General features: G+C 37.1%; 1 protein-coding gene across 14 annotated transcripts in view; it reads right to left on the bottom strand.

Annotated features, from left to right (window-relative positions):
- The window catches only part of DOCK3 (dedicator of cytokinesis 3), a 504,996-nt gene that overhangs the window by 352,605 nt on the left and 133,386 nt on the right, over positions 1-19,005 (bottom strand). The window contains exon 2 of one of the 14 annotated variants that reach the window (XM_021068844.1): positions 17,988-18,120. The exons of the other annotated variants lie outside the window; for them this stretch is intronic. Coding sequence (XP_020924503.1) covers positions 17,988-18,013 — 26 coding nt within the window. The 5' untranslated portion in view covers positions 18,014-18,120. The remainder of the gene's footprint in view (positions 1-17,987; positions 18,121-19,005) is intronic. 14 annotated transcript variants of the gene reach the window in all.

Below are 19,005 nucleotides of genomic sequence, written 5' to 3'. Positions count from 1 at the left end.
GTCTTTAATCATTGAGTCTATGGGAAACTTACATTGCTCCTATTTTAAAGTTCTAAAACTTCAGACTTACCTCATTTTATACTCACCCAAACCTAAATTAATACTAATTTTTATAGATTATAATACACAATCAAATCTTGAAAATTCCTAAAATTCAGGTACAGTGTTACTTACAAACACATTGTTCCACAGACCAAGTAGAATATAATCAGAACACTAAGAAAAATAACCAAATGAAGTGAAGTAGTGAGCAGATTTTCAAAGGAATTCTAGGTTCATACAGAGTAAAGAGTTTGTTAGAAATGCAATTTGGTAGTAAGAAGAGAGGATCCTTTAATTCTCAATGTATACTGCACAGAAATGTAGCTGAGAGCATGAACTTTAGGGTAAGATAACTTGGCCTTAATTCCTATTTTCCCTCCTTCCTCATTATGCTACTTTGGCAAACATATATGAACTCTCAAAGCCTTGTCCACTTCATGTGAAATAAGTGAATAATCCCATCTTCTAATCTGCGATTCTCAAGTGTGATAAGACGAGTATATAATGTCAAACATAAAACTTAGTAGTATATAGGATATTTAATAAATAATAGCTATTGTTGACTCAATCTTTTCATTACTTACAAATTGCCAAAGCATATCTAACAAAAATAATGGCAAGGTGACTTAGATTTTGTAATGTACTATAAAAATATATTTCACAAAGACTTCTTGTCCAAACAGCTCTATAAGTTCATGCTTTGATATATTTCTTCACCTCTCAATACTCAGCAGAGAAAATACAAAATGGAAAACCAAATACATTTCTGAACTCCAGAATAAAATTAACATCTCAATAGAGTAGCAAGAGAACAGAAACAATGAACTAGGATGAAATCACAGGACTTCTATTTTAGGCGCTGGAGTCAAAGCTAGAAGAGACACCTAGGAGTTTAGATGTATAGGGAGGAGAGGGACAAAAAGTGCTCCAAATGAGAAGAGGACGAAGGCTTGGTTCACTACTTAAAGTTCCCTGAAAGAAGGTCAACACTGAAGCATAGCAAAAACTACTACTGAACCTCACTTAAAATCCTGGCTTTTAGAAACCAGGGCTAAACAGATTGGGACCTAAAGAGACCTTTAGTTTATTCTTCCCTCAGCCAAAGGTCAATATCTGCCAAAAGTTCAACATCACTGTGGGAAAGGAGATCTAAAAAGCTATTGTATCACACAGCTCTACATTGGGGCCTTGGAAGCAAGTAGACTATACAAGCACTACAGATGTGTTCAGAGGGAGAAGAAGGGGAAAACAAAATCTCCCACTTCTGAAAACCAAAATTCTAAAACCCTAAGGAATGAATCTAATGTTCAAAAACTCAAAAATCAAACAAATTCTTCTCAGAATTTTATAAGTCTGACAAACACTTTTTTTTTTTTTTTTTGGTCTTTTCTAGGCCACACCCGTGGCATATGGAGGTTCCCAGGCTAGGGGTCCAGTCGGAGCTGTAGCCTCCAGCCTATGCCAGAGCCACAGCAATGCAGGATCCGAGCTGCGTCTATGACCTACACCACAGCTCTTGGCAACGCTGGATCCTTAATGCACTGAGTGAGGTCAGGGATCAAACCCGCAACCTCATGGTTCCTAGCCAGACTCGTTAATCACTGAGCCACGACGGGAACACCTGATAAACATTTAAAATTTTTTACAGTGTTCAGAGAAATGAGTAACTTCCATTTAAAAAAGGAAAAGTATGAAATAAAAGCAAACAAAAATAAAACAAGAGCCAATGGATATTCAGAATAACCAACTAGGAATTTTGCAAATAAAAAATACTATCAAAATGTCCACTGGCAGCCAAATGGAATAATGAAATGTGATATAAATAAAAACATATAAAGGAATATTATTTGATCTTTAAAAGGAATGACATTTTGATACATGCTACAACATTGATGACCTTTGAAAACACGACGCTAAGTGAAATAAAACAGACATAAAAGGAAAAATACTACATGATTTCATTTATAAACAGAAACTAGGAAAGAGGTTACAAGAGGCTGGGAGAAAGGGGGAATGGGGAGTTATTGTTTAAGGGGTACAGAGTTTCTGTCTGGGATGAGGAAAAAGTTCTGGAGTTGAATACTGATAAAGGTTGCACAACATTGTGAATGTACTTAATGCCACTGGATTGTATACTTAAAAATAGTTAAAATGCTAAATTTTATGTTACACATATTTTACAATTTTTTAATGACAAAAATATTAGCAGTAAGTAAACAAAACCTTCAACACAAAGGATACATGCCAGACAGAATTACAAAGAAAATCAGTAGCAAGTTGTATGAAAGAGTACTTAAGAGACACATGCTGAGGTGAAAAAAATTCCGAACTTCTAACAGAACCGCCCCCCCCAAAAAAAAACAGTGGTGGTGTTGGAATGATTTTCTTTGCCTTAGCTGTCCTACATTGTAACTCCCATTCTGTATTTGAGGATAAACCCTAATGTAGAGACAGAGCTGCCTTCCACTATACAAGTAAAAAATGACAGACACTTGACTTCTCAGACTCCTTATGACTATAGTGCTGGTGCACAACCTGAGTATAATCATCCCAGATTTAAAATAGAAAACCAATTATCCAAAACAATGGAGACTATACCGACACCAACTTGTTGGAAGGTACGGTCAGTTTCCAGAGGTGGAAGTCCTAGAGGAGCATCCAGTTTTGAGTAGGTGAGGGAGGGAGAAGAGTCAGAATTAAACACAGAAGTCAGGGTGTATCTCATTGAGAAGATTTGAAAAAGACCTGAAGGAAGTAAAACAGAGTTAACTAGGCACAGTATTTAAGTATAGGACATAGTGTGAGAAAAAATCTTAAGGCAGGAACATACCTGATACATTTGAATAAAAGCAAGAAAGCCAGTGTAACTGAAGTAGACTGAGAAAAAGGGACAGTACAAGAAGCCACAGGAGTGACAGGAAGCCACATCATAAAATTTTGGAAGCTTTTGCAAGACTTTGGTTTTTACTTTGAATGAAATGAGGGCCACTGGAGGTTTTTAAGCACAGGAGTAACAAGATCTAACTTGTATTTTTAAAAAACCATTCTGGCAGCTGTGTTGAAAATGAACTGTAGGAGGGCCTGAACAGAAGTAGGGAAAGCAGTTAGAAAGCACTGCAGTAAAACAGGCAAGAAAGCATAATATAAAAACTCCCCACTTTTCATTCCACATAAAGCTGTGACAATTCAGGACACAAGCTTTTCTTCCTCTAAGCTGTCTAATGCTATAAGAAGCACAACTCTATTCCATAGCCCTTGAGATGCTCATGCAATTTTGTACTGTTCTTTGATAGGTGACCTTCAATAACTTTTCCAATATTCCTTTTCTTAATTTTATTTTTTGTCTTTCTGTCTTTTCTGGGGCCACACCCGTGGCATATGGAGGTTCCCAGGCTAGGGGTCTAATCGGACCTGTAGCCGCCGGCCTATGCCAGAACCACAGCAATGCAAGATCCGAGTCGAGTCTGTGACCTACACCACAGCTCACAGCCAACACAGGATCATTAACCCACTGAGCAAGGACAGGAATCGAACCCGTAACCTCATGGTTCCTAGTCAGCTTCATTAACCACTAAGCTACGACGGGAACACCTCCAATATTTCTTTATTACATCATTATTGAATCGCTTTTTATACTCTCTCTTTATATATCCAATTCAAGGCACCAGATCCTCAACCTCATGTGGTGATGATAATAACAAAGTTCCCAGAACACATTCAACAGAAATTCATATACTTGTAATCAGAGTCTAACATTGTCTTCTTGGCTCTATCCTGGGGGAAAAGCCTGAGGTTGAATTTGAGAAAAGTTTAATAAATAGACTAACAATGAGGTCAATTTTTTAAAAGGCAAGTATAAAAGGATAACGTGGCTCGCATCATCAAAAGCAACAGACTTTCTATGTACTACTAACCTACTGTTTCTCCCTTTAACCATATTCCAAACAAAGAGTTAAATAAATCTAGCAGATATGGATGGATGGATGAGACACTCTGACACACACAATAATATTTAACTGAAAGAATAATTTCTAGTCAAGAAACCAGGGCTACAAAAAGTTGAATGCTTACTCTACTGATGTTTTATTTAAGAGTTCAGAGAAATCTTCTCTTCCATCTTCAGTATTCAAATAGCCAAAAACCAAACTCTAGTTTTGATCCTGACCATTGCTGAATTACAAGGTCAGCTGAATTTATAGCCTTCTAAAAAAATTAAGATAAAAAGCAGGCTACTAAATTAGAAAAAATGGTAGAGATAGTAGAGACACTCACTAACTCAGAAGATCCTAAATTTTGCTCCTACTAAACTTCCTTTGCACTAGAAAAAGGCCCTGCTTCTCTGCTGCTGAGGGTGTTACTGCCCTGCTTGAAGTCTTTAAGACTGGATCATCCAAATGAATTGTCCTGCAGAGAAAGTCAAATTTTCTTATGCCCTCTACTAACTGCCCCCAGTGTTCCATTGATTCACTCTCTTCCTTAGCCAGCCCAAAATGAATTTAGTGTAAGCGATAGCAGCTATTCATAAGCTCAGCTCCATGGACTTTCACTCATCAAAGCTGATCTGGTACTACAACCACTGAGTAAGTAGTGACCAGAAGTAGTAAGATTATGATACAGTAACCTTACCTCAAGTGGATTAGCCAACATCATTAGGTAAATTCATTACGACGGACTCTAATGATCATGAAAGGGATGGGATTTGAATTTCCTTTCTATGCCTTCTTCATTTCTGGCAATGGACCTTCAGTAGACTACTGAATACCTTATTTGCCATCAAGTTAATGTGTTTATTAAAACTACAATATGAGGAAGGAACTCACTTTAAAATAAAAGAGGTAAAATAAGGAACTGATACAAGATTGAATGCTATTACTAATTACCTCATCACCCAGAGCACTGGACTGGACAGAGCAACAGAGAGAACTATGAAAGATTTCATTATACCACCTTTTAAAAGATGTGGGCACTATCCACATAACATGTTAAATGTTCTGAACCAGCAACCAATATAGAGTTATGTTAATCCCAAAAGCAGAATACATGGATCAAACAAATAACAAATGCTGGAGAGGGTATGGAAAAAAGGGAACCCCCCAGCACTGATGGTGGGAACGTAAACTGGTACAATCACTATGGAAAACAGTATGGAGATACCTCAGAAAACTATATCTAGAACTACCATATGACCCAGCAATCCCACTCGTGGCCATATATCCAGACAAAACTTTCCTTGAAAAAGACACATGCACCCACATGTTCACTATTCACAACAGCCAAGACATGGAAACAACCTAAATGTCCATTGACAGATGACTGGATTAAGAAGATGTGGTACTGATACACAATAGAATATTACCCGGCCATAAAAAGGACAAAATGCCATTTGCAGCAATATGGATGGAACTAGAGACTCTCATACTGAATGAAGTCAGAAAGAGAAAGACAAATACCATGATATCACTTATATCTGGAATCTAATATAGAGCACAAATGAACCTTTCCACAGAAAAGAAAATCATGGACATGGAGAACAGACTTGTGGTTGCCAAGGAGGAGGGAGTGGGATGGATTGGGAATTTGGAGTTAATAGATGCAAACCATTGCCTTTAGAATGGATAATCAATGATATCCTGCTGTATAGCACTGGGAACTATATCTAGTCACTTATGATGGAGCATGATAATGTGAGAAAAAAGAATGTATACATGTATGGGTAACTGGGTCACCTTGCTGAACAGTAGAAAATTGGCAGAACACTGTAAACCAGCTATAATTGAAAAAATAAAAATCATTATAAAATTTTAAAAAAAGAATACATGACCAAGAAAGAGTTAGTGATAAAAAGGGCACTTCTTACTCTCAAACATAATGACTTACTTGCAAAATTTTAGCTTCCCATCTTTGAGGACTCAGACTCTGCTAATATTAAGTCCAATGGAAGCATGAATATGCCAGATGAGAACATTAATCAATTATACTACATCTGAGATTACCATGAAGCCTTTTCAGGTTTAGGCTCTTCCCGGCACTGAGCAAACAGAAAAAAAGAAAAAAAAAAAAAAAAGGAGTTTTGGTATCGTCTGGAATGTTTGATTTTTTTTCTAGTTTGCAAAAAGAAACAGGTTTATCACTATACAAAAGAAGTGAGAAAAAGTAATAGACACAACCAAAGGAAACCTCAAGGAGCATCCTAATACTGCCATGCTCTGTGGTAAAAGAGAACTAGAAGACTAGAGCATCTCTAAATGTACAGAACTACCAAGGGCTCAAATAGCATCAGGTGAGGAACTAGCTAAAGCAAAGAGATCATGAAGTGAGTAGTAAATAGGGGAAGTTACTGATAAAACCTGCAACCAGGTAGAGAAACACGTCTATAATACCTACTATATATTATTCTTTGCTGTGTAATATATATTTATAAATTTTACTTCATTGATGTTTTACCTCTTCCTTTCCTACTTATTCTTAAAGGGTGTGATGATGAGGTATAATTTATACTATAATCTATAAATTGCAGAAGAACAAAAGAGAAACATTACAAACATTTTCCATTTCACTAGAAAGGAGAATATTCTAGAGATAATCAAGTTGGAAACAGACACTAAGGATATAAAACCTTAGGAGTTCCTGTCGTGGTTCAGTGGTTAATGAACCTGACTAGTTATCAGTGAGGATGCGGTTTGATCCCTGGCCTCGCTGAGTGGGTTAAGGATACAGCATTGCCATGAGCTGTGGTGTAGTTGGCAGATACAGTTCGGATCCAGTGTCGCTGTGGCTGTGGCATAGGCCAGCAGCTGCAGCTCTGATTTGACCCTTAGCCTGGGAACCTCCATTTGCTGTGGGTGCAGCCTTAAAAAGACAAAAGACACACACAAAAAAAAACCTTACATAATACAGGTGAAGTATTATATAGAGGGAATTCTATAATCTTCAATTCTTGTATTTAAAAAGACTAAAAATAAATTCACTAAAGTACCCAACCTAAAAACTGACATTTCAAATTTTTTAAAAATTAAAAAACTCAGATGTCAACAACCAAAAAATTAAAATAGAAAATATTATTTATAAAAAGTGACAAACACATAAATGAAATATAAAATGATATAAAAGAGTAAAGATCAGCAATGTGAAATGGCTACTAGCTCTTTGGAAAATCAAAACAAAAAAAAAACTTCAGAAAGGACTGATGATGTAAAAATGAATTTTTAAAAGCACAAGAATATTAGTACAGGAGTTCCTGTTGTGGCTCAGTGCAAACGAATCCTACTAGAAACCATGAGGTTGCGGGTTTGATCCCTGGCCTCACTCAGTGGGTTGGGGATCCGGCGTTGCCATGAGCTGGGTGCAGGTTGCAGATGTGGCTTGGATCTGGCATTGCTGTAGCTGTGGTGTAGGCCAGTGGCCACAGCTCCAATTAGACCCCGAGCCTGGGAACCCCCATATGCCATGGGTGTGGCCCTAAAAAGACAGAAAAAAAAAAAAGAATATTGGTACAAAAATCAGGAAATAAGCATAAACTGCAATCAAGATTTTAAAATATCCAAGGAAACTCCACAAAAAAACTTCATGAGGAGTCATGAGGAGTTCCTGTCATGGCATAGCAGAAACAAATCCAACCAGGAACCACAAGGTTGTGGGTTCAATCCCTGGCCTCACTCAGTGGGTTAAGGATCTGGCATTGCCGTGAGCTGTGATATAGGTCACAAAGGCAGTTTGGATCCTATGTTGCTATGGCTGTGGCGTAGCTCCAATTAGACCCTTAGCCTGGGAACCTCCATGTGCCATGGGCATGGCACGAAAAAGCAAAAAAAACCAAAAGCCCAAAAAACTTCATGACAAAAAACATGGAAAAACACATGCAGGAGTTCCCGTTGTAGCTCGGTGGTTAACGAACCTGACTAGCAACTATGAAGACAGAGGTTCAGTCCCTGGCCTTGCTCAGTGGAGTAAGGATCTGGTGTTGCCATGAGCTGTGGTATAGGTTGCAGGTAGGGCTCAGATCCCGCATTGCTATGGCTGTGGTCAAGGCCAGTGGCTATAGCTCCAATTCGACCCCTAGTCTGGGAACTTCCATGTACCATGGGTGAAGCCCTAAAAAGACCCAAAAAAAAAGGTGCAAAAATTTCCTAGAAAACATAAGCAAATATTAACAAAAATATTAACAAAGTTAACTAAGAAGAAATAGAACCTCTAAATAACCCCTAGAAAGCAAATTAGTAATCAAGGTTTTCTCCTTCACTAATCCAAACTCCTCATGAAGTTTTTTTGTGGCGTTTCCAAGATTAAATAAATCTTTCCATATTTTCAATATTAACCTTTCATCAAATATGATTTGAAAATATTTCTCCCATTCCACTGACTTTCATTTTGCTAACTACTACCATTGCCTTGCAGAAAAAAATCATATCCAAAAAAATCATGGCCAAGAAAAAAGTCAAGGAAATTTTCCCATCAGTTTTTTTCCTAGGAGTTTTCCATTTCAGGTCTTAGGTTTAGTCTTTAATCTATTCTGTGTTGGTTTTTGTATATGATGCAAAAATAGATTTGTTTTATTTTTTTCGCATGTGTATATCCAGTTTTTCCAACACTATTTATTAAAAAAGACTATTTTTCACATGGTATATTCCCGGTGACTTTGCTAAAGACTACAGACCAAAAATATATGGATTTATATCTGGGCTCTAGATTCTGTTCCATTGCTCTATGTGTCTATTTATATTTTGATCGTTATAGTTTTGGAACATGTTTTGAAGTCAGAAGTGTGATGTGTCAGTTTTGATCTTCCTTCTCAAGATTGCTTTGGCTACGTGCAGTGTGATTTTAAAAGGTATTGTATTTAACGACAAAAAATCAATTCAAGAAGAGAATGTTACACTTGCCAATATGTATGCCCCTAATGTAGGAGCAACCAGTACATAAAACAAATACTAACAGACATAAGGGAAGAAATTGATGAGAATACAGTAAAAGTAGGAGACTTTAACATTCCACTCACATCAATGGACAGATCCTCTACACAGAAAATCAATAAGGCAACATGGATCCTAAATTAACATTTAACTTAATTAACAATTTCTGGACACTATTCAAAAAAAAATCAGAACAAATATTCTTTTCAGGTGCATGTGGAACATTCTCAAGGACTGACCACATACTGGGGCAAAAGCTAGCCTCGACAAATTTAAGAGCATAGACATTATTTCACAAATCTTCTCTGATCACAGTGGCATGAAATTAGAAATCAACCACAGGAAAAGAAATGAGAAAAAACTGACTACATGGAGACTAAACAACATGCTACTAAAAAAACCCATGGGTCAATGAGGAAATCAGGAAGGAAAATTAAAAAGTACCTTGAGACAAATGATAATGAAAACACAACCATTCAAAATATATGGGATGCTGCAAAAGCATTTCTTAAGAGGGAAATTCACAGTGATACAGGCCTTCCTCAGAAAAGAAAAAAATCTCAAATCAACAACTTAACCTACCACCTAAAAGAATTAGAGAAAGAACAAACAAAACCGAAAGTCAGCAGGAAGAAAATCATAAAGATCAGAGAGCAGGAGTTCCTGCTGTGCATCAGTAGCAATGAACCCAACTAGTAACCATGAGGAGGCGGGCTCCATCCCTGGCCCTGGTTAAGGATCCAGCATTGACATGAACTGTGGTTATAGGTGGCAGACACGGCTCAGATCTCACATTGCTGTGGCTATGGTGTAGGCTGGCAACCACAGCTCCAATCTGACCCCTAGCCTAAAAACTTCCATACGCTGAAGGTTTAGCCCTAAAAGATTGGGGGGGGGGGGAAGATCAAAAAAGAAATCACTAAAACAGAGATTCAAAAAACAACAGAAAAAAAAATCAGTAAAACCAAGAGCTGATTCTTTGAAAGGATAAACAAAACTGACAAACCTCTGGCCAGACTCACCAAGAAGAGGAGAGAAAGAACTCAAGTAAACAAAATGAAAAATGAAAAAGAAATCTCAATGGATACTGCAGAAATACAAAAAATTTAAAAAAAAACCCACAGGAGAATACCATGAACCATTATATGCCAACAAATTTGACAACCTAGAAGAAATGGACAACTTTCTACAGACATACAGCCTGCAAAAACTACATCAAGAAAATACATCAACTGAACAGACTGATCACTAGAAATGAAATTATGTCGTAAAAAAAAAAAACATGCCCTAAAAACAAAAGTCCAGGATGAAATGGCTTAACAGGAGAATTCTACCAAATATACAAAAAAGAACTTATACCCATCCTTCTTAAACTTTTCCAAAAGGCTGAAGAAGAAGGAACACTCCCAAAGACATTCTATGAAGCCACCATCATCCTAATACCAAAACCAGACAAAGATACTATCCAAAAAGAAAATTACAGGCCAATATTTTTCATGAACATGGATGCAAAAATTCTCAATAAAATTTTAGCCAACTGAATCCAACAACATATAAAAAAGATCATACACTATGACCAAGTGGGATTCATCCCAAGTTCTCTAGGACAGTTCAACATATGCAAATCAATCAATGGTCATATACCACATTAACAAAATAAAAGTCAAAACTACATTATCATCTCAATATATGCAGAAAATGCATTTGACAAAGGCCAATATCCACTCGTGATAAAAAACTCTTACCAAGGGGGTGTAGAAGGAACATATCTTAGCATAATAACAGCCATCTATGACAAACTCACAGCAAATATAATACTCAATGGAGAAAAGCTGAAAGCCTTCCTGCTCAAATCTGGAACAAGAAAAGGATGCCCACTCTCATCACTTTTATTCAACACAGCATTGGAAGTCCTAGCCATAGTAATCAGACAAACAAAAGAAACAAAAGGTATCCAAAGAAGAGGTGAAACTGTCACTCTAGGCAGATGACATGATACTATATGAGAAAACACTAAGGACTCCACACAAAAACTACTGGAATTGATCAATGAATTCAGCAAAGTAGCAGGATACAAGATTAACATTCAGAAATCAGCTGCATTTCTCTATACTAACAATGAAATATTAGAAAAGGAAAGAAAAATATCGTTTTAAATCCCAACCCCCAAAAATTAAATACCTTGGAATAAACCTAAGTAAAAAACATGTGCTGGAGTTCCTGTCCTGGCACAGCAGAAACGAATCCAACTAGGAACCATGAGGTCCTTGCTCAGTGGGTTAAGGATCCAGCGTTGTTGTGAGCTGTGGTGTAGGTCGCAGACGTGGCTCAGATCCTACATTGCTATGGCTGTGATGTAAGCTGGCAGCCACAGCTCCAATTCAACCCCTAGCCTGGGAACTTCTATATGCCACGAGTACAACCCTAAAAAGACAAAAAGACGAAGAAAAAAAAAAGACATTTGCTGAGAACTATAAAACATTAATGAAGGAAATTAAAGAGGATGAATCAAAGAAATGGAAATATTCCATGCTCCTGGGTTAGAAGAATTAACATCATTAAAATGGCCATACTACCCAAAGCAATCTACAGATTCAATGTGATCCCTATCAAATTACCCATGACACATTTCACAGAACTACAACAAACAATCCGAAAATTTATATGGAACCATAAAAGACCCAGAATTGACAAAGCAATGCTGAGGGAACAAAACCAAGCAGGAGGCATAACTCTCCCAGACTTCAGGCAATATTACAAAGCCACAGTCATCAAAACAGTGTGGTACTGGTTCAAAAACAGACCTACAGACCAATGAAACAAAACAGAGAACCCAGAAATAAACCCAGACACCTATGGTCAATTAATCTTCAACAAATGAGGCAAGAATATAAAATGGAAAAAGGACAATCTCTTCAGCCAGCAGTGCTGGCAAAAGTGGACAGTTCCATGTAAATAAATGAAACCAGAAAACACTCTCACACCATGCACAAAAAAACCTCAAAATGGTTTACAGACTTAAATGCAAGACAAGACCCCATCAAACTCCTGGAGGAGAACATAGGCAAAACCTTCTCTGACATGAACCGCACAATGTTTCCTTACATCAGTCACCCAAGCAATAGAAATAAAAACAAAAATAATTCTCAACAAAATCTTAGCCAACCGAATCCAACAACATATCAAAAAAATTATACACCATGATCAGGTTGGGTTCATCCCAGGTTCACAAGGATGGTTCAACATACGCAAATCAATCAACATCATACACCACATTAACAAAAAAAAAGTCAAAAATCATATGATCATCTCAATAGACGCAGAAAAAGCATTTGACAAAGTTCAACATCCATTCATGATCAAGACCCTCGCCAAAGTGGGTATAGAGGGAACATTCCTGAATATAATCAAAGCCATTTATGATAAACCCACAGCAAATATAATCCTCAATGGGGAAAAACTGAAAGCCTTCTCACTCAAATCTGGAACAAGACAGGGATGCCCACTCTCACCACTGCTCTTCAACATCGTTTTGGAAGTCTTAGCCACAGCAATTAGACAAACAAAAGAAATCAAAGGCATCCATATAGGAAGAGAAGAGATCAAACTGTCACTGTATGCAGATGACATGATTCTATACCTAGAAAACCCTAAGGACTCAACCCCAAAACTCCTTGAACTGATTAATAAATTCAGCAAAGTGGCAGGATATAAGATTAACATTCAGAAGTCAGTTGCATTTCTGTATACCAGCAATGAAGCATTAGAAAAGGAATACAAAAATACGATACCTTTTAAAATTGTACCTCACAAAATCAAATACCTCGGAATACACCTAACCAAAGAGGTAAAGGACCTATATGCCGAGAACTATAAAACCTTAATCAAAGAAATCAAAGAAGATGTAAAAAAATGGAAAGATATTCCATGTTCCTGGATTGGAAAAATCAATATTGTGAAAATGGCCATCCTACCCAAAGCAATCTACAGATTCAATGCAATCCCTATCAAATGACCCATGACATTTTTCACAGAACTAGAACAAACAATCCAAACATTTATATGGAACCACAAAAGACCGAGAATCGCCAAAGCAATCCTGAGAAACAAAAACCAAGCAGGAGGCATCACTCTCCCAGACTTCAAGAAATACTACAAAGCCACAGTCATCAAAACAGTGTGGTACTGGTATCAAAACAGACAGACAGACCAATGGAACAGAATAGAGAATCTGGAAATTAACCCTGACACCTATGGTCAATTAATCTTTGACAAGGGAGGCAAGAACATCAAATGGGAAAAGGAAAGTCTATTCAGCAAGCATTGCTGGGAAACCTGGACAGCTGTATGCAAAGCAATGAAACTAGAACACACCCTCACACCATGCACAAAAATAAACTCCAAATGGCTGAAAGACTTAAATATACGACAGGACACCATCAAACTCCTAGAAGAAAACATAGGCAAAACACTCTCTGACATCAACATCATGAATATTTTCTCAGGTCAGTCTCCCAAAGCAATAGAAATTAGAGCAAAAATAAACCCATGGGACCTCATCAAACTGAAAAGCTTTTGCACAGCAAAGGAAACCCAAAAGAAAACAAAAAGACAACTTACAGAATGGGAGAAAATAGTTTCAAATGATGCAACTGACAAGGGCTTAATCTCTAGAATATACAAGCAACTTATACAACTCAACAGCAAAAAAACCAATCAATCAATGGAAAAATGGGCAAAAGACCTGAATAGACATTTCTCCAAGGAAGATATACAGATGGCCAACAAACACATGAAAAAATGCTCAACATCGCTGATTATAAGAGAAATGCAAATCAAAACTACCATGAGATACCACCTCACACCAGTCAGAATGGCCATCATTAATAAATCCACAAATAACAAGTGCTGGAGGGGCTGTGGAGAAAAGGGAACCCTCCTGCACTGTTGGTGGGAATGTCAACTGGTACAGCCACTATGGAGAACAGTTTGGAGATACCTTGGAAATCTATCCATAGAACTTCCATATGACCCTGCAATCCCACTCTTGGGCATCTATCCGGACAAAGCTCTACTTAAAAGAGACACATGCACCCGCATGTTCATTGCAGCACTATTCACAATAGCCAGGACATGGAAACAATCCAAATGTCCATCGACAGAGGATTGGATTCGGAAGATGTGGTATATATACACGATGGAATACTACTCAGCCATAAAAAAGGATGACATAATGCCATTTGCAGCAACATGGATGGAACTAGAGAATCTCATACTGAGTGAAATGAGCCAGAAAGACAAAGACAAATACCATATGACATCACTTATAACTGGAATCTAATATCCAGCACAAATGAACATCTCCTCAGAAAAGAAAATCAATCATGGACTTGGAGAAGAGACTTGTGGTTGCCTGATGGGAGGGGGAGGGAGTGGGAGGGATCGGGAGCTTGGGCTTATCAGTCACAACGTAGAATAGATTTACAAGGAGATCCCGCTGAATAGCATTGAGAACTATGTCTAGATACTCATGTTGCAACAGAAGAAATGGTGGGGGAAAAACTGTAATTGTAATGTATACATGTAAGGATAACCTGACCCCCTTGCTGTACAGTGGGAAAATAAAATAAAAAAATAAAATAAAATAAAATAAAATAAAATAAAATAAGGTCCAAAAACCAAAAAAAAAAAAAAAAAAAAATAGGTTGATTCTTATTGTTGCTTCAACCCTCAAAATGATAAATAAAAATAAATTGATAAGAAAAAATAAAATAAAATAAAATTTCTCTTTTTCAAATAAAAAAAAAAAAGAAATAAAAACAAAAATAAACCAATGGAACCTAATCAAACTTACAAGCTTTTGCATATCAAAGGAAACCATAAAAAAAAGAAACAAAAAAACCTATGGAATACAAAAAAATACTTTCAAACAATGCAATCAACAAGGGCTTAATCTCTGAAATATATAAACAACTTACACAACTCAATAGCAAAAAAACCAAAACAACAATGTAATTGAAAAATGGGCTGAAGACCTGAATAAACATTTTTCCAAAGAAGATATACAGATGGTCAACAGGTATATGAAAAAATGCTCAATATCACTAACTATTAGAGAAATCCAAGTCAAAACTAAAATGAGGTACCACCTCACACCAGTCAGAATGGCCATTATCAGAAAAAAATAAAATAAAATAAAATAAAAAATAAAAAAAAAGGAGTTCCCGTCGTGGCACAGTGGTTAACGAATCTGACTAGGAACCATGAGGTTGCGGGTTAGGTCCCTGCCCTTGCTCAGTGGGTTAACGATCCGGCGTTGCCGTGAGCTGTGGTGTGGGTTGCAGACACGGCTCGGATCCCGCGTTGCTGTGGCTCTGGCGTAGGCCGATGGCTACAGCTCCGATTCGACCCCTAGCCTGGGAATCTCCATATGCCGCGGAAGCAGCCCAATAAATAGCAAAAAGACAGAAAAAAAAAAAAAAAAAAAAGAATGGCCGTCATTACTAAGTTCACAAATAACAAATTCTGAAGATGGTGTGGAAAAAAGGGTACCCACCTATGCTGTTGGTAGGAATGTAAATTGGTACTACCATTATGGAAAACAGTATGGCAATACCTCAGAAAACTAAATATAGACCTACCATATGATCCAGCAATTCCACTCCTGGGCATATATCCAGACAAAACTTCCATTTAAAAAGATACTTGCACCCCTATGTTTACTGCAGCACTATTTACAATAACCAAGACATGGAAACGACCTAAATGTCCATCAACAGATGAATAGATTAAGATGTGGTATATATACACAATGGAATACTACCTAGCCATAAAAAGAACAAAATATTGCCATTTGCAACAATATAGATGGAACTAGAGACTCTCATAGTGAGTTAAGTAAGTCAGAAAGAGAAAGACAAATAGCATGTGATATCATATATAGCTGGAATCTAAATATATGGCACAAATGAACCTATCTACAGAAAAAAAACAAATTCATGTACATGGAGAACAGACTTGTGTTTGCCAAGGGGGATGGGAAGAGGGGTAGTGGGGCGGACTGGGAGTTTGGGGTTAGTAGATGTCAACTATTGCATTTGGAATTGCTAAGAAATGAGATTCTCCTGTATAGCACAGGGAACTATCTAGTCACTTGTAATGGAACATGAAGGAGGATAATCTGAGAAAAAGAATGTATATATAGGGAGTTCCTGTCATGGCACAGCGGAAACTCTGACCAGTATCCATGAGGATATAGGTTTGATCCCTGGTCTCGCTCAGTGGGTTGGGGACCTGGCATTGCCATGAGCTGTGATGTAGGTCGCAGACATGGCTCAGATCCCACATTGCTGTGGCTGTGGCATAAGCTGGCAGCTATAGCTCTGATTTGACCCCTAGCCTGGTAACTTCCATATGCCCTAAAAAGAAAAACAGAATGTGTGTGTGTGTGTGTGTGTGTGTGTGTGTGTGTATACACATATATGTATGTATATATATGCTTGGGTCTCTTTTTTGTACAATAGAAACTGACAGTACATTATAAATAAACTATAATAAAAATATTTTTTAAACAAGAAAACATAAAGACAAACCATACAGAATTAAAGAATACAATGAATGAGATGAAAAATACGCTAGAAAGAATCAACAGAAGACTAAATGAGGCAGAAGAACAGATCAATGAGCTGGAAAACAGAGGAGTGGAAGTCACACCTGATCAGCAGGAGAAAAATAAGAATTAAAAGACAGAACAGTTTAAGAGACCTTTGGGACAACATCAAGTATGCTAATATTCGTATTATAGTGGTAACGGATGAGGAAGAGAGAGAGAGGCCTGAGAAAATATTTGAAGACAGAATAACTAAAAACTTCCTTATCCTGGGGAAGAAAAGAGTCACCCGACTCCAAGAAGAGCAGAGAATCTCATAGAAGACTAACCCAAAGAGGAATACACCAAAATACATTATAATCAAAATGATAAAAAATTAAATATAAAGAGAATATTAACCTACAGAATGGCAGAAAATCTTTGCAAATGAAGCAACTGACAAGGAATTAATCTCCAAAATATACAAACATCTCAAACAGCTCAATATCAAAAAAACCCAATCAAAAAAATGGTAAAAAGATCTCAATAGATATTTCTTCAAAGCAGAGAGATGGCTAAAGACCACATGAAAAGATGTTCAACACCACTAATTATTAGAGAAATGCAAATGAAAAACTATAATGAGGTTTTACCTTGCATCACTCAGAATGGCCATCATCAAAAAAGTCTACAAATAATAAATGCTACAGAAGGTATGAAGAAAAAGGAACTCACCTACACTCTTGGTGGAAATGTAAATTAATACAACCACGATGGTGAATAGTATGGAGCTTCCTTAAAAAACTAAACACAGAATTCCATATTATCCAGTAATCACACTCCTGCATTTATCTGGAGAAAATCCTAATCTGAAAAGATACGTGCACCCCAATGTTCACTGTAGCACTATCTACCACAGCCAAGACATGGAAGCAACCTAAATGTCCATCAACAGAGGAATCGGTATTTTAAAATGTTTACACACACACACACACACACATATAGAATGGAGTATTACTCAACCATAAGAAAGACTAAAATAATGCCATCTGCAGAAAGCTGGATGGACCTAGAGATTATCATATTAAGTGAAGTAAGTCAGAGAGTGAAAGACAAGTATCATATGAATCACTGTCAGGTTCCCAGGAGGATGTAAACAGACCCCCCTCATGCCCCCAATGTGGCTGTTCACTTTGGAGACCTGCTGTGGACATGGGTATAGCCCAGTACAAGATCTACACCCTTTCCTGGAACGTGGAGGCTCAAGTTGGATGGCAAGAAACAATGGCCTGCAAAAAAACAACTGCCTGCATAGATTAACCACCTACAAGGATTAACTGCCCTCTGTCATGGGACTTGATGCCCTATCCCTCCCTTGACCTTCTCCTTCTCCTCCTTCATTGTTGCTGCCACAGATTCCCACCACAGATCCTTTATAAGCCTCACACCTCCTCACAGTTGGGGCTGGCACCATCCTGAGCTCAGTCCATCCCTCTCTGATGACTTAATAAATCTCTCTTGCTTTCCAACTTGGTCTTGTGAACTTCCTCAGCAAAACCAACAATCACTTTTATGTGGAATCTAATAAAAAATGATACAAAAGAACTTAGTTACAAAAGAGAAACCTACCAACAGACTTAGAAAACAAACCTATGTCTACCAAAGGGAAAATACAGGGTAGAGAAATAAATTAGCAGGATGGGACTGACATATACACAATACTATGTATAAAACAGATAAGTAACAAGGACATACTGTGTAACACAGGGAAATCTACTCAATATTCTATAATGACTTAAAGATTCAAAAGAATCTGAAAAAGAATGTACATATATGTACATGTACAATTAAATCACCATACTGTACACCTACCATGAACAGGTTATTGCAAATCAACCATACTCTAATAGAAAATAAAAATGATTAAATGATACAAACTCACTTATTTACAAAACAGAAATAGACTCACAGACACAAAAAAACCTATGTTACTAAAGGGGACAGTGGCAAGGGGAGATAAATTAGGAGTTCGGGAATAACATATACACGTTACCAAATATAAAACAGGTTAAACAAGAAGGTCCTACTGTATACCACAGGGAATTATACTATCTTGTGATAAGCTATAATGGAAACAAATCATATATAAATAAACTGAATCACTTTGCTGTACAAGTGAAAACTAACAACACTGTTAAAGAACCATACTTCAATAAAAATAAAATATTGATCCCCTTAAAAAAATAAGATAATGACATATGGAAACAGAAACAATTTTACTTCTTCCCTTCCTATTTGAATGCTTTTTATTTTTTCTTTTTTGATTCCTCTGTCTTGGAATTCCAGTACTATGTTAAACAGAACTGGTGAGAGTAGCATTCCCTTGTATTATTCCCGACCACTGATTATGAGGGTTAACTATGAGCTTGAGGGTTAAATATGGTCTTTATTAAGGCTAAGTATATT

This window comes from Sus scrofa, chromosome 13 (assembly GCF_000003025.6).
Source record: "Sus scrofa isolate TJ Tabasco breed Duroc chromosome 13, Sscrofa11.1, whole genome shotgun sequence".
Classification (NCBI taxonomy): domain Eukaryota; kingdom Metazoa; phylum Chordata; class Mammalia; order Artiodactyla; family Suidae; genus Sus; species Sus scrofa.
The sequence above is the reverse complement of the archived record's forward strand: the minus strand, read 5'-3'. Positions and strand labels throughout refer to the sequence as shown.